This window comes from Oncorhynchus keta, chromosome 5 (assembly GCF_023373465.1).
Source record: "Oncorhynchus keta strain PuntledgeMale-10-30-2019 chromosome 5, Oket_V2, whole genome shotgun sequence".
In the NCBI taxonomy this organism is placed as follows: domain Eukaryota; kingdom Metazoa; phylum Chordata; class Actinopteri; order Salmoniformes; family Salmonidae; genus Oncorhynchus; species Oncorhynchus keta.
In genome coordinates, this window is record NC_068425.1 from 18947110 (window position 1) to 18962688 (window position 15579).

Below are 15579 nucleotides of genomic sequence, written 5' to 3' on the forward strand. Positions count from 1 at the left end.
GGCACTACCAACCTACCAAAATGCTTCCATTACTTGGGTATAGCCACCACAGGCTATCACAGATCAACCCCAAACAATGTCGCTAAAGGACTTTGTTTGAATTTAGTTTATTCTGACATTCAATGCTTAAAGATAGAATCCGCAGTAGGGGGAAACAGCGCCCCTGGCTGCCCCACCACCGTTGTAATTGATTTGTGCAGCATGGTAGAAATTGCAGTACATATTGTGCTCTTCTGGAAAAACAGGTTTGCAGTAACGTCTTTGTTGTTGTAATATCGCAAACGGATGTGGCTGCTTCACCATTAAGGAGTCCAGCTTTAAGTGGAAGCTATGCCGAGCAGCATTGTTTTGGTGTGCTCTTTGGCTGGGAGGGAGGCACCATTTTGAGGTGTGAAGGTGAGACATTCCCCAGTGCTGTGACCACTGAGACTGTGAGCAAGTCAGTCTGTTCTAGGACGATAAGAGCAAGGCCAGGTTATGCCCATGCAGTGACCTGATTGTGGTTACCTACGGTAATGGTGATGAGGTAGCCTCCCGGTGCTAGATGGGTACAGCGATGGCTCTGCCATCCCAACAGTGGGCTGTCTGTTCTGTCTCCCCAGGGGCCATTAATCTGAGCCGAGGAAGAAAAACGTCAGGTAGAAATGGTGAGGACCAAGCAGCAGTCCTTTTCACATGCCTTGAAACATGGTGCTTAGAATAAGTCACTGCCTGGAGAGACAGAGAGAGAGAGAGGGGGTTGAAAGTAGAGAGAGGTGAAATACATGACGGATGAAGGGTACAGTAAATGACTATTTGGTTGTGAGTTAGAGTCCTAATTGAGCTGACGTTGCAACTTGTCATCTTGATAATTGCTGTGATTTCCCATCGGTGGTATGGCAGTTGTAACCACCCTCCAGCTCTCCTTCCTGCTGCTCCTGTGGGGTCTCAACCACACTATAGCTCTGTATAGATCGGTTTACTCCTTCACTTATTTTAGCTCCCCAATTGTACCCCACCTTGCATCAATTACACTAGGGGAACTTAGGGTATTTTGAAATGGTGTTACTGTTCCCACTGTTGACTAGGCATCCGTCTTAGTGTACTGTGAGTAAGGAATGATGCACGTTGCTCTACTTTACTGTTTTATCGTTTGAACACACAACAGTACTGTGCTCATTAGTCAGTTGGGAACATTAGTCAACAACATACAGCCACACATATTGGTGCTGTCTTTGCCTTCCTGTTTGCGGAAGCCTGCCGTTATCGTCAACAGAACTAAAGATGGATGATCATCAGCTTTATAGGACGTGCTCTTATCCCCTCTGCCATAATCATTTTTAATCTGCTCTCGGTTTCCATTCAAATCTGTTTCCAATTCCTTCTTTTTTCAGAGCTTTCGGTGTGGAGTGCAGCGTCTTTCCCTGACACCTCTAGGTGAGGGAGCTGTAGCATTAAGCACCTATAAAGTATGTCAGTGAAGCCCTTATCAGTGGAAGTCAGGAGCCAGGCAGAGAGACTGGGAGATGACAGAGGGCTGGATATAGAGAGAACCAATACTGTTGCTGCTCAGACCTTAGACCAACAAAGTTTTCAAAGAAGATTTGCCACAACACAACAAGTAGATCTTAACGCTGCATTGCTTCTCTCTCTCTCTCTCTCTCTCTCTCTCTCTCTCTCTCTCTCTCTCTGTCTCTGTCTCTGTCTCTGTCTCTGTCTCTCTCTCTCTCTCTCTCTCTCTCTCTCTCTCTCTCTCTCTCTCTGTCTCTGTCTCTGTCTCTGTCTCTGTCTCTCTCTCTCTCTCTCTCTCTCTCTCTAACAAACACACAAACATAGATTTTGAGTTATTTCCGTGGTATTCAGGCACAGTCACAGGAAGACACCCTGAGTGGGTCATTAGTCACGGCTGAGCTGTGGCAGATTTGAATCGGTCTCCTGGAAAATCACTCCCTTCCCTGTTTGTTTTCATGCACGACTGTCCTGAGGCTGTGTTTGTGGAGAGAGGTTCAGTCTAACACAGCATGGTTCTCAGTCAGTCATTCAGACCTCTCTCTCTCTCTCTCTCTCTCTCTCTCTCTCTCTCTCTCTCTCTCTCTCTCTCTCTCTCTCTCTCTCTCTCTCTCTCTCTCTCTCTCTCTCTCTCTCTCTCTCTCTCTCTCTCCCTCTCTCTCTCTCTCTCTCTCTCTCTCTCTCTCTCTCTCTCTCTCTCTCTCTCTCTCTCTCTCTCTCTCTCTCTCTCTCTCTCTCTCTCTCTCTCTCTCTCTCTCTCTCTCTCTTTCCCTAACCCCCCACTGGGCCTTAGTGAGTGGGAGGATGTAGCTATCGACCCTGGACAGGCTCACTGCGGAAATCCCCACGCCAGACCATCTGAGTCAGAGCCAGGAGTCACACAGCTTGGAGCCCCAATTTCCCTGGAGTCAAAGCACAGAGACATACACAACCCCATGGGCCAGGAGTTTCTCTCTGTCTCTGTGTCTCTCGCTCTCTGTCTCTCACTCTCTGTCTCTGTCTCTGTGTCTTTCACCATGTTCTAAGCTGCTGACTAGATAAGATCAAAGGGATGGCATCAGTTAACATGGCTGTGAAACTATTGTCCCATAAAGCACCTCAGTAATTCTCCCTCTGCTCTGTGTCACGACCATATTCAGGATGACTGTTGTAGGTCCCCAACTGTGTTTGCAATGTGCTGCTTTGTGCAGGTGGGTTCAGTAGAGCATTGATAACAAAGTAGTCTACTTTAATAAATGATTCCCTGGTAACGTCAGAATTCTCCATCCACTGCTCTACATGAGTGGGACACAGAGAGACACATTTGTACTTCCCTTTGGATGTTGTTTGGAATGTTGTGCTCCAACTCCGCCACTGGGAGCGTGTTGTCACAATTAGGAGCGTTGATTCTCCCCCCTCAGCCTCACTACTCTCTACGTTTCCACTGACAGGGACTTCCATGCTGTTGTATTCACAACTCTTCAGTTGGTGTGTATATTCATTATCTGAGTGGTAGCTCTCTCAATGTATATTCATTATCTGAGTGGTAGCTCTCTCAATGTATATTCATTATCTGAGTGGTAGCTCTCTCAATGTATATTCATTATCTGAGTGGTAGCTCTCTCAATGTATATTCATTATCTGAGTGGTAGCTCTCTCAATGTATAGTCATTATCTGAGTGGTAGCTCTCTCAATGTATATTCATTATCTGAGTGGTAGCTCTCTCAATGTATAGTCATTATCTGAGTGGTAGCTCTCTCAATGTATATTCATTATCTGAGTGGTAAGCTCTCTCAATGTATATTCATTATCTGAGTGGTAAGCTCTCTCAATGTATATTCATTATCTGAGTGGTAAGCTCTCTCAATGTATATTCATTATCTGAGTGGTAGCTCTCTCAATGTGATGTGTTTGTCTGCTGTGAACAGTGGTTAAGCAGCGCATCAAGGGGAGGAGGGAGGAGGGGAGTGAGTGGTAATTGGAATTCACTGTTGCTCCCCACCAGGCCCTCTTAACCCAAATCCCAGCCACTGCATGCCTGCTGCCTGCTGAATGGGGCTGTGTGGAGATGAGAGGATGTGAGGGGAATTCAGACAACCTCACATATCTCTCCTGTTTCCCTGGAACCTTTCGCTCTCTCTCTTTCTCTCTCTCTCGCTCCCTCATTCTGTCACTGTCTGGGTCTCTAGATGACGCTCCCTCATTCTGTCACTGTCTGGGTCTCTAGATGACACTCCCTCTTTCTGTCTCTGTCTGGGTCTCTAGATGACGCTCCCTCATTCTGTCACTGTCTGGGTCTCTAGATGACGCTCCCTCATTCTGTCACTCTCTGGGTCTCGAGATGACGCTCCCTCATTCTGTCTCTGTCTGGGTCTCTAGATGACGCTCCCTCATTCTGTCACTGTCTGGGTCTCTAGATGACGCTCCCTCTTTCTGTCTCTGTCTGGGTCTCTAGATGACGCTCCCTCTTTCTGTCTCTGTCTGGGTCTCTAGATGACGCTCCCTCATTCTGTCACTGTCTGGGTCTCTAGCTGACGCTCCCTCATTCTGTCACTGTCTGGGTCTCTAGATGACGCTCCCTCTTCTGTCTCTGTCTGGGTCTCTAGATGACGCTCCCTCATTCTGTCTCTGTCTGGGTCTCTAGATGACGCTCCCTCATTCTGTCTCTGTCTGGGTCTCTAGATGACGCTCCCTCATTCTGTCTCTGTCTGGGTCTCTAGATGACGCTCCCTCATTCTGTCACTGTCTGGGTCTCTAGATGACGCTCCCTCATTCTGTCACTGTCTGGGTCTCTAGATGACGCTCCCTCATTCTGTCTCTGTCTGGGTCTCTAGATGACGCTCCCTCATTCTGTCTCTGTCTGGGTCTCTAGATGACGCTCCCTCATTCTGTCACTGTCTGGGTCTCTAGATGACGCTCCCTCATTCTGTCACTGTCTGGGTCTCTAGATGACGCTCCCTCATTCTGTCTCTGTCTGGGTCTCTAGATGACGCTCCCTCATTCTGTCACTGTCTGGGTCTCTAGATGACGCTCCCTCCTACTGTCACTGTCTGGGTCTCTATATGACGCTCCCTCATTCTGTCTCTGTCTGGGTCTCTAGATGACGCTCCCTCATTCTGTCTCTGTCTGGGTCTCTAGATGACGCTCCCTCATTCTGTCTCTGTCATTGGTCTCTAGAGAACGCTCCCTCTTTCTGTCTCGGTCTGTGTCTCTAGATGACGCTCCCTCATTCTGTCACTGTCTGGGTCTCTAGATGACGCTCCCTCATTCTGTCTCTGTCTGGGTCTCTAGGTGACGCTCCCTCATTCGGTCTCTGTCTGGGTCTCTAGATGACGCTCCCTCATTCTGTCTCTGTCTGGGTCTCTAGATGACGCTCCCTCATTCTGTCTCTGTCTGGGTCTCTAGATGACGCTCCGTCATTCTGTCTCTGTCTGGGTCTCTAGATGACGCTCCCTCATTCTGTCACTGTCTGGGTCTCTAGATGACGCTCCCTCATTCTGTCTCTGTCTGGGTCTCTAGATGACAGTGCAAAGGGAGAACACACTATTAGACATAATACCTCACTGATATAACTTTGGCAACAAAATCACTAGTAATTACAGGACAGAGTGTAGTCACTAGCCATGAAATTGATGGATAATAGTGATATTGAGAGAGTTCTGTCCTGTTTTAAACACTCGTTCTCTCCTCACCTTTACTTTCTCGCTATCTCTATCGCTTCGTTTTTTAGGAACTTGTGGTGACGCTCATGAGTGCCGATGTTCTCTGCTGACCCCAGAGGTCACTGTTTCTCATCCTCTGACACTTATAGCACAACACCATGTTCATTCTCTCTCCCTCAGGGGCAATCACTATCAACACACCTGACCCTTCTGGCACACCTCTCTGTGCTTTTGACAGCTTTCTCTAGGATGACCTTGATGGGTCATCTACAGGTCACTGTCTGTCACCTGTCTGAACATCCACTCCCACACAGTGGCTTCACATTGCTTCTGGTTTAATCCATGACCCCAACTCCAAAACATGTCATCGCCATCCTCCAGCTTGTTCCTGGAACTGCCAATCCCCCAGCAGTTCCCCCATCCCTCATTTCTCTTCCCCCAAAATATCCCATCAGAGCACACATGACTGAGCCGGAAAGGACATTGTTATTAAATGATAATGACTTATACATTAGTGCCTCATAGCCTATCAGTTAAGCAGCAGCACTATGCTTTCTCATTCCCCTGTCATTGTCATTATTGATATTTGCTTATGCATCACCAAGCATCACAGGTGTGGGGGAGGGAGTTGGGAGGGTAGTGGCACAGATAGACAAGAGTGCTTCCCTTAAAGTCAATGAGATGGGCTTTATGTTTATTTATAGAGGCAGGCGCTGCAAACCGGCAGTCAGGCAATTAACTTCATCAAAGGGATGGCTTTCAGTCAATGGCTACATCGAGCAGAGAGGAGCTACTACACACTGGGGCCCAGCCACAGCATGGCAGATAGACTGCCTGAGGGATGATGGGAGAGAGGAAGAGGGTGAGAGAGAAGAGGGAGAGGGATGAGGGTGACTCCCATTTTCTTGTTTCTTTCTCTCTGGCTGTCTTGTGTGTTGCATGTCACATACATACATACTGTACATACATACATACATACATACATACATACATACATACATACATACATACATACATACATACATACATACATACATACATCATACTCTCTATAGGAAGTGGGACACTTTCACTTTCTCTGTGGTGATGGGCAGCATTTGCCCTGTTACTGAGTAGGGTGTGTGTGTGTGTGTGTGTGTGTGTGTGTGTGTGTGTGTGTGTGTGTGTGTGTGTGTGTGTTGTGTGTACATCTGTGAGCCATTCTGAAGGTGACCTAGGGTAGCCTCTGAGTCAGGGCTTCAGACTGACACAACCTCACTGAATCGGTCACTGACAGGAAGAGGCTGGAGGCAACATGGACGCTCTGGCTGTTCTGCTGGGTCACTCCTCTCACTGCTGTTTGTCTATAAACTTTACCCGTTTATTATGGTTATTCAGCCTCTCTAGTAGGGCTGGGTAATATATCAAATCAAATCAAATATATGTTTTTGCACAATATTCTAAATTCCTGTATCATTTTTATGAGTGTTTAAGTCCGCCTGTTCTCATGTTGTGTTTATGATCTTGTCTCCTTCGCGCCTTCTGTGCTGTGTGCACCTTCCCATTTACACGCATTGGGCTTATTTTGGACAGATTTTGCCGAGAGTGAAACCTCTCGCGTCGCCTCTTCCTCTCTGTTTACACACACCAAGCCCCTCCCCTGCCCCTCACACCAACAAAGTTGAGAGATCACTTCTTCCTCTGACAAGCGGTTTCAACTCGCTATTTTCATTTGAGGTTTGGTCCAGCAGAATTGGTCATATGGACACATTGAGACATTATTTTATTGTAATAGGGGATAAGTTAACCTTTAACGACACCATTTTTATGTCTCAACTACTCAAATTGTGCACAGAGCAGACACTTCTAACATTGATTTTGGAAAATTCATGCTCAGTTTGTCATTACCACGTACCGCTAGCAGCATTTTAGCCAAATACTGTTATATTATCTAGTCTGTGTTTTATAAAAAGTGCAATAGTCATAAAACACAATTATATAAGCATTTGGAAAAAAATCGGGATATGATTTTTAGCCCTAGGTTTGCACAATTCTGGGAACTTTCAATAAATTCCCTGGTTTTCCAGAAATCCTGTTTGGAAGATTCTGTATTTCCTGTTTATTACCTACTGATTCCAAAATCCTCCAACTGGAGGATTTCGTGAAAATGTATTGTAAGTTCCCATTTTGCTTCCCTAATCTTCCTTCCCTCTCACTCTCATGATACAAAGCCTGTGACATGGTTTAGTTCCACTTCTTGTTTCCTGTTCTGTGAAGCAGCGGTGCCTCTGTTTCTCTCCATGGGTGTTCTTCTCCATGTGGCCTGATGCTTTTTATGACCAACATGCTTCTGTTGTAACATGATACTACATACAACAACTGCTATGTGTCAATGTTTCCCTGTTTGGACAAACGACAAGAATAGCTATTGATTCCCTTAGCTTTTATTATTAGGTGTAATTAACTATGTATGACTGCTTTTTCAGTGACGGATTTGAAAGCTTTTTGTGGTTCCCTGGTTGTAATATCTTGGCCTTTGACTGTTTTCACTCAGCTGTGCTCTCTACGTCTTCTGTGCCTCTCACCTCTCCCCCAAATGAACACACACACACACCGGTTGCATCACGGCCTGTTACAGGATTAGCTCCATCCAATGACAGCAAGGCCCTTCAGCGGGTGGTGAAGATGGCCCAGTACTGTGCATTCGGAAAGTATTCAGACCCCTTGGCTTTTTCCACATTTTGTTATGTTACAGCCTTATTCTAAAATGTATTAAATAGTTTTCCCCCTTATCAATCTACACACAAATACCCCATAATGACAAAGCAAAAGCAGGTTTTTAGAAATGCTTGCAAATTTATTACAAATAAAAAACGGAAATATTACTTTAACATAAGTGTCACGGTTTTCCTTAGGTGAAAGAGAGTCAGACCAAAATGCGGCGTGGCTATTGCGATCCATGTTTAATGAAACAAAGTAAACACGAATCAAATACAAAAACAATAAACGTACCACGAAAACCGAAACAGCTTAATACTGGTGCAAAGTAACACAGAGACAGTAACAAGGACAATCACCTACAAAACCCAACACCAAACAGGCTACCTAAATATGGTTCCCAATCAGAGACAATGACGAACACCTGCCTCTGATTGAGAACCATATCAGGCCAAACATAGAACTAGACAAACTAGACATGTAACATAGAATGCCCACTCAGCTCACACCCTGACCAACCAAAACATACAAAGCAAACTATGGTCAGGGTGTGACAATAAATATTCAGACCTTTTACTCAGTACTTTGTTGAAGCACCTTTGGCAGTGATTACAGCCTGGAGTCTTCTTGGGTATGATGCTACAAGCTTGGCACACCTGTATTTGGGGAGTTTCCCCATTCTTCTCTGCAGATTCTCTCAAGCTCTCAGGTTGGATGGGAAGTATCGCTACACAGCTATTTTCAGGTCTCTCCAGAGATGTTCGATCGGGTTCAAGTCCGGGCTCTGGCTGGTCCACTCAAGGACAGTCAGAGACTCGAAGCCGCTCCTGCGTTTTCTTGGCTGTGTGCTTGGCGTCGTTGTCCTGTTGGAAGGTGAATCTTCGCCCCAGTCTGAGGTCCTGAGCGCTCTAAAGCAGGTTTTCATCAAGGATCTCTCTGTACTTTGCTCTGTTCATCTTTCACTCGATCCTGACTAGTCTCCCAGTCCTTGCTGCTGACAAACATCCCCACAGCATGATGCTACCACCACCATGCTTCACCGTAGGGATGGTGCCAGGTTTCCTCCAGACGTTTTGCTTGGCATTCAGGCCAAAGTGTTCAGTCTTGGTTTCATCAGACCAGAGAATCTTGTTTCACATGGCCAGAGTTCTTTAAGTGCTTTTTTGGCAATATCCAAGTGGGCTGTCGTGCCTTTTACTGAGGAGTGGCTTCCGTCTCTACGAGTTGTCCTTCTGGAAGGTTCTCCCATCTCCACAGTGAAACACCTCCCTGACCAAGGCCCTTCTCCTCTCAATCCTGCAGAAATGTTTTGGTACCCTTTCCCAGATCTGTGCCTCGACACAATTCTGTCTTGGAGTTCTACGGGCAACTTCGACATCAAATTGTAAAAACATCTCAAGGATGATCAATGGAAACAGGGTGCACCTGAGCTCAATTTCGAGTCTCATAGCAAAGGGTCTGAATATTTATGTAAATAATGTATAAAAAAAAAAATCAAAAAATCCGTTTTCGTTTTGTCATTATGGGATATTGTGTGTAGATTGATGAGGAAAAAAGAAATGTAATCCATTTTAAAATAAGGCTGTAACATAACAAAATGTGGAAAAGGTCAAGGGGTCTGAATACTTTCCGAATGCACTGTACATCACCGTGCTCCCACCCATCCAGGACATCTACTCGAAACGGTGCCTGAGGAAGGTCCGCAGCATCATCAAGGACCCCACACACCCCAGTCATGAGCTGTTCACTCCCTTACCGTCAGGCAGACGTACCGGAGCATGAGATCTGATACCAAGAGGCTCAGAGACTGTTTCAATCTACAAGCCATCAGACTGTTGAACACTTGAACTGGCTCTCACACACACACACACACACACACACACACACACACACACACACACACACACACACACACACACACACACACACACACATATTTCCATTCATTCTACACACACTTCACAACTGCTGCTACCAGACTCTTGTTATGATTGCCATACTGCATAATTTAAACACTTGCCCCCTAATCCCCCCTTCCCCAAACATGTATAAATAATGGACACTAAATTGTACCTTCCTGTATTATACTTGTGCTAAAATGTTTATTCTATTCTACTGAGCCATTTACTTAATATTCCAATTCTTATCTTTTATTATTTCTTATTGTTGTTGCATTGTCTGGAATTAACCTGCAAGTGAGCATTTCTTTGGACGGTGTACACCAGGTGTATCCCGACTAATGAAACTTGAAACAGACACCGCATCTGGCAGTGTGTTTGATGTGATCAGTGTCTATCACAGCAGCCTGTCGCTATGCTAAGACTAGCCAACAGCAGGAAGCAAAGTGGCATTACTCACTCGCTTATAAAACCACACCACTCTCCTCTGTGTGTGTTTCTGTAGTGTTACTGTTAGTTTCTCTCTCTCTCTAGGCTAGTGAGCAGAGCAGGAAGCAGTGGGGTGGGGGTGGGGCTGTGTCGCTCTCTCTCTCTAGGCTAGAGAGCAGAGCAGGAAGCAGTGGGGTGGGGGTGGGGCTGTGTCGCTCTCTCTCTAGGCTAGAGAGCAGAGCAGGAAGCAGTGGGGTGGGGGGTGGGGCTGTGTCACTCTCTCTCTCTAGGCTAGAGAGCAGAGCAGGAAGCAGTGGGGTGGGGGGCTGTGTCGCTCTCTCTCTCTAGGCTAGAGAGCAGAGCAGGAAGCAGTGGGGTGGGGGTGGGGCTGTGTCGCTCTCTCTCTCTAGGCTAGAGAGCAGAGCAGGAAGCAGTGGGGTGGGGGTGGGGCTGTGTCGCTCTCTCTCTCTAGGCTAGAGAGCAGAGCAGGAAGCAGTGGGGTGGGGGTGGGGCTGTGTCGCTCTCTCTCTCTAGGCTAGAGAGCAGAGCAGGAAGCAGTGGGGTGGGGGTGGGGCTGTGTCGCTCTCTCTCTAGGCTAGAGAGCAGAGCAGGAAGCAGGGGGGTGGGGGTGGGGCTGTGTCGCTCTCTCTCTCTCTAGGCTAGAGAGCAGAGCAGGAAGCAGTGGGGTGGGGGTGGGGCTGTGTCGCTCTCTCTCTCTAGGCTAGAGAGCAGAGCAGGAAGCAGTGGGGTGGGGGTGGGGCTGTGTCGCTCTCTCTCTCTAGGCTAGAGAGCAGAGCAGGATGCAGTGGGGTGGGGGTGGGGCTGTGTCGCTCTCTCTCTCTAGGCTAGAGAGCAGAGCAGGAAGCAGTGGGGTGGGGGTGGGGCTGTGTCGCTCTCTCTCTTCCTACCTCTTCCTCGCTCATTTGCTTCAGATTGAGTCTCTTTTGATTCCTGGCGGGAAGGAAGCACATCCCGGATTTGAGGAGGCAGGAATAGCTCTCTGTACTTTGAGTGGCGGTTCTGGTGTGAGAGTGTATAACAGGGCAGAGGGGAGGGGTTTGGGAACACAGAGAGAGAGCCAGGGTGGGCCATGGCCAGCAAGGGAACTTTGGCGGACTGCCCAGGGGAGCACACTGCTGCAGACCTCCCCACTCACACTGAACAGGACCAGGGGGACGCCGAGTCTTCGGTAGGCACACTCTGTCTGAGCACCATACAACATGGTTGCCTTCCACACTACAGTGTGTTTGTGAGTTTCCTCTCCGCTTTCTGCTTCATGTTCACTTCCTTCTCAGTCCATGCCATTTCTGATGACTCATGTCGGGGCTGCTTTTTGTATTGTCGCGTTGTTTTCAGACCCATCTGAGTGGAGAACTGCCTCTATTCAATTTCTCGGTATTGTTCCACTGGAGGGCATTGCTAAATGGCAATAAATGTATAGTAGTGAGTCACATGGTTAATGGTCCGGCCCTTTCCTCCTTCCTCTTATGTTGTTGTCTCTGCTATTCTTCTCTCCTCTGTGCCACTGTTGCTCACCTCCTGCCTCACTATTAGTAGCTGTTCATTTTAAGACGAGTGTGTGTGTGTGTCTCAGTTCTGCTCAACAAGTGGGTGTTCTTCCTGTCTTAGTCCTACCAAGGCTCTATTCCTCCCTCATCTTTCTCTCTCCTTGTATGTTTTCTACCTCCATCTCTAGATTATTTTATTGCAGAGAAAGACAGGGCTGGGAGCACAATGAAGCAACAGCCTTGGTTTTGTTAGGACAGTAACACCACGCTCCAGCTGACTGGGCCATTTGGCCCACAACTTATGATCGTGTTGATACCAACAGTACTAAACTCAGCAAAAAAAGAAACGTCCCTTTTTCACGACCCTGTCTTTCAAAGATCATTTGTAAAAATCCAAGTAACTTCACAGATCTTTGTTGTAAAAGGGTTTCAACACTGTTTCTCATGCTTGTTCAATGAACCATACACAATTAAGGAACATGCACCTGTGGAACGGTCGTTAAGACACCAACAGCTTACAGACGGTAGGCAATTAAGGTCACAGTTCTGAAAACTTAGGACACTAAAGAGGCCTTTCTACTGACTCTGTAAACACCAAAAGAAATATGCCCAGGGTCCCTGCTCATCTGCATTAATGTGCCTTAGGCATGCTGCAAGGAGGCATGAGGACTGGATATGTGGCCAGGGCAATAAATTGCAATGTCCGTACTGTGAGACACCTAAGACAGTGCTACAGGGAGACAGGACGGACAGCTGATCATCCTCGCAATGGCAGACCACGTGTAACAACACCTGCACAGGATCGGTACATCTGAACATCACACCTGCGGGACAGGTACAGGATGGCAACAACAACTGCCCGAGTTACACCAGGAACGCACAATCCCTCTATCAGTGCTCAGACTGTCCGCAATAGGCTGAGAGAGGCTGGACTGAGGGGTTGTAGTCCTGTTGTAAGGCAGGTCCTCACCAGACATCACCGGCAACAATGTCGCCTATGGGCACAAACCCACCGTCGCTGGACCAGACAGGACTGGCAAAAAGTGCTCTTCACCGATGAGTCGCGGTTTTGTCTCACCAGGAGTGATGGTCGGATTCGCGTTCATCGTCGAAGGAATGAGCGTTACACCGAGGCCTGTACTCTGGAGCTGGATCAATTTGGAGGTGGAGGGTCCGTCATGGTCTGGGGCGGTGTGTCACAGCATCATCTGACTGAGCTTGTTGTCATTGCTGGCAATCTCAACGCTGTGCGTTACAGGGACATCCTCCTCCCTCATGTGGTACCCTTCCTGCAGGCTGATCCTGACATGACCCTCCAGCATGACAATGCCACCAGCCATACTGCTCGTTCTGTGCGTGATTTCCTGCAAGGAATGTCAGTGTTCTGCTATGGCCAGCGAAGAGCCCGGATCTCAATTCCTTTGAGCACGTCTGGGACCTGTTGGATCGGAGGGTGAAGGCTAGGGCCATTCCCCCCAGATAGGTCCGGGAACTTGCGGGTGCCTTGGTGGAAGAGTGGGGTAACATCTCAAAGCAAGTACTGGCAAATCTGGTACAGTCCATGAGGAGGAGATGCACTGTAGTACTTAATGCAGCTGGTGGCCACACCAGATACTGACTGTTACTTTTGATTTTGACCCCCCCTTTGTTCAGGGACACATGATTCCATTTCTGTTAGTCACATGTCTGTGGAACTTGTTCAGTTTATGTCTCAGTTGATGAATCTGTTATGTACATACAAATATTTACACATGTTAAGTTTGCTGAAAATAAACGCAGTTGACAGTGAGAGGACGTTTATTTCACCTGTATATCTAACGCTGTGTTCCTTCACAACAAATATCCAAACATTTCAGTGCGCCATTTGACACAACATTAGGCCATCAGGTCCGCTATGAGAAATATTCCCAGATTACCATGACTACTCTGCACTGTTGTTGTGCAATGTTTCCTGTTTAATAGCCTGTGTAAGTAGCCCTCAAAGGCTGCAGCCTGCTGTATTGTATTGTATTGCAGATGGATTAGGGTTCTAATGAGAGTCTGCCTGGTAGGAGCCGGGCTCTGCTCTGTTATGCCTGGCGTGGCGCTGAACAGGCCAATAGGGACGCTGCTGTAATCAGATCTGCAGGCTGGAGCCAGGCCCGGGTCTCTGAGTGGCCTACAGCAGTCAGTCAGTCGTTATGAGAGACGAGGGACTGCTCTGTCTGTCTGTCTGTCTGTCTGTCTGTCTGTCTGTCTGTCTGTCCATGTTGTAGGATGTGGGCTCTGTTCAACTCTAATAATGAGCTGTCTCTGTTTTATTGTTTCTAATGTCTGCTGTTGGGGATTTACTGTGTGTGTGTGTGTGTGTGTGTGTGTGCGTGTGTGCGTGCGTGCGTGCGTGCGTGCGTGCGTGCGCGCGCGCGTGCGCGTGTGTGTGTGCATGCAAGTGTGCTTATATGCATGCAATGCCGTTACATGCATGTATGTCTGTATTTGTGCCTAATGTCTATCACGCTGTCATGTGTGTTTGTGTGCTGTATCTGTTTCTGTGTGGCTGGCTGAGAGCTGGCGTGCTGACAGCCTGTCTGTGTGAATCAGTGGCCCTGAGCAGGAACAAGCCCTGATAGATTTTTAGTCTCTATTAATGCTGCCCTAATCTGCTCTGATCTGGTTACCATCAGGAGGGGACGTGAGCGCTCAGGCCTTGACTCATTTAACGTCTCAGTCTCACTCTGCTGCTCTTAGAGACTCCGTTTTCTGAAGGGAAGCGCACACCTCGCACTGACTGCTCCTCTCTGTCACAACTGCTTTTTAAGTCACTGACTCCGTCTGTCCCTTTCTGTTGCTGCCTCGGCCTCTGTTATATCTACTCTAGCCATGGATCTACATTACTTTTACTCTTTGCTGCACTGCAGTCACACAGGATGTGAGCTGAAATGTTGGGCTCTTTGGTTTGGGCACCTGTCTCTGGGACCCATTGGAACATTAGCCTGCTCTTCCTCTCTCTCTTTCTCTCTCTCTCTCTCACTTTCTTTATTTACCGTGTACAGATAAATGCTCCTGTCTATCCTAATGTTTGCTGCCAGTTTAGTGCTGCTCAGTTAAACCTTCTGACCTACAGGGTTGTGTGGGAGACATCTGGTGTCAAAGGTGAACGCAACCTAGTCCCCTGCACCTCCACTCCTCCAAAACCCCTAATTAGGCCTTTTTCCCAGAGAGGAAATACTGCAGATCTTTGTCTACGTCTTTCTGCTATCACTGCAATATCATCTTGACACAATACATGTCGCAATGTATTTGACCGATACTAATCTATTATCCATTCTCTCTCCCCCTCTCCTCTTCCTCTCCCCCTGTCAGAGTGACCCAGGTGGGCTGTCACTGCTGGAGCAGCTGGGTCTGGACCAGAGCTCAGACTTCTCTGACTCCAGCATTCAGCAGCAACTGGACGGAGCGAGGGACCACATCCGCCGGGAGATCAGGTTAGCATTACTACTTAATTACTCATTTACTATTCAATCATTTCTATGATGTATTGATTAACTACTCATTGTGTGATGCTACAAACTTATGAAAAGTCCCTGTGATTTGACTGGATCAGGAAGGAGCTGAAGATCAAGGAAGGAGCAGATAACCTGAGGAGAGCCACCACAGACAAGAAGAATGCCCAGCAGGTGGACAGCCAGCTTCGCAGCTCCAACCGCAGACTGGACAGCCTGCACTCTAAGTTACAGGAGCTGGATGCTTACATTGTGGTCAAAGGAGGGGACGACAATAACACGGGTATCACTGACGGGGATGGAACTATGAAGCGAATGTAGTGTAGCCTTATACCATTGGATGGATTCGAACAAAATGTAGAATGTAGAATGTAAAATGTAGAATGTAGAAAAATGTTGGCCATTGTTAATGATTATAATAACTGTCAGTTAATA

The 15579-nt window shown here is 47.4% G+C and overlaps 1 protein-coding gene across 3 annotated transcripts in view; it reads left to right on the top strand.

The window, feature by feature from the left end:
* LOC118384642 (serine/threonine-protein kinase N1-like) overlaps positions 1-15579 on the top strand; it is a 52149-nt gene that overhangs the window by 17389 nt on the left and 19181 nt on the right. Inside the window, exons 1-3 of one of the 3 annotated variants that reach the window (XM_052518944.1) lie at positions 11025-11403; positions 15005-15126; positions 15246-15427. In XM_052518944.1, the coding sequence (XP_052374904.1) occupies positions 11245-11403; positions 15005-15126; positions 15246-15427 (463 nt within the window). In that variant the 5' untranslated portion in view covers positions 11025-11244. Of the gene's footprint in view, positions 1-11024; positions 11404-15004; positions 15127-15245; positions 15428-15579 lie in introns of those variants that run through there. The other 2 variants (XM_052518945.1, XM_052518946.1) reach the window with 2 other exon arrangements.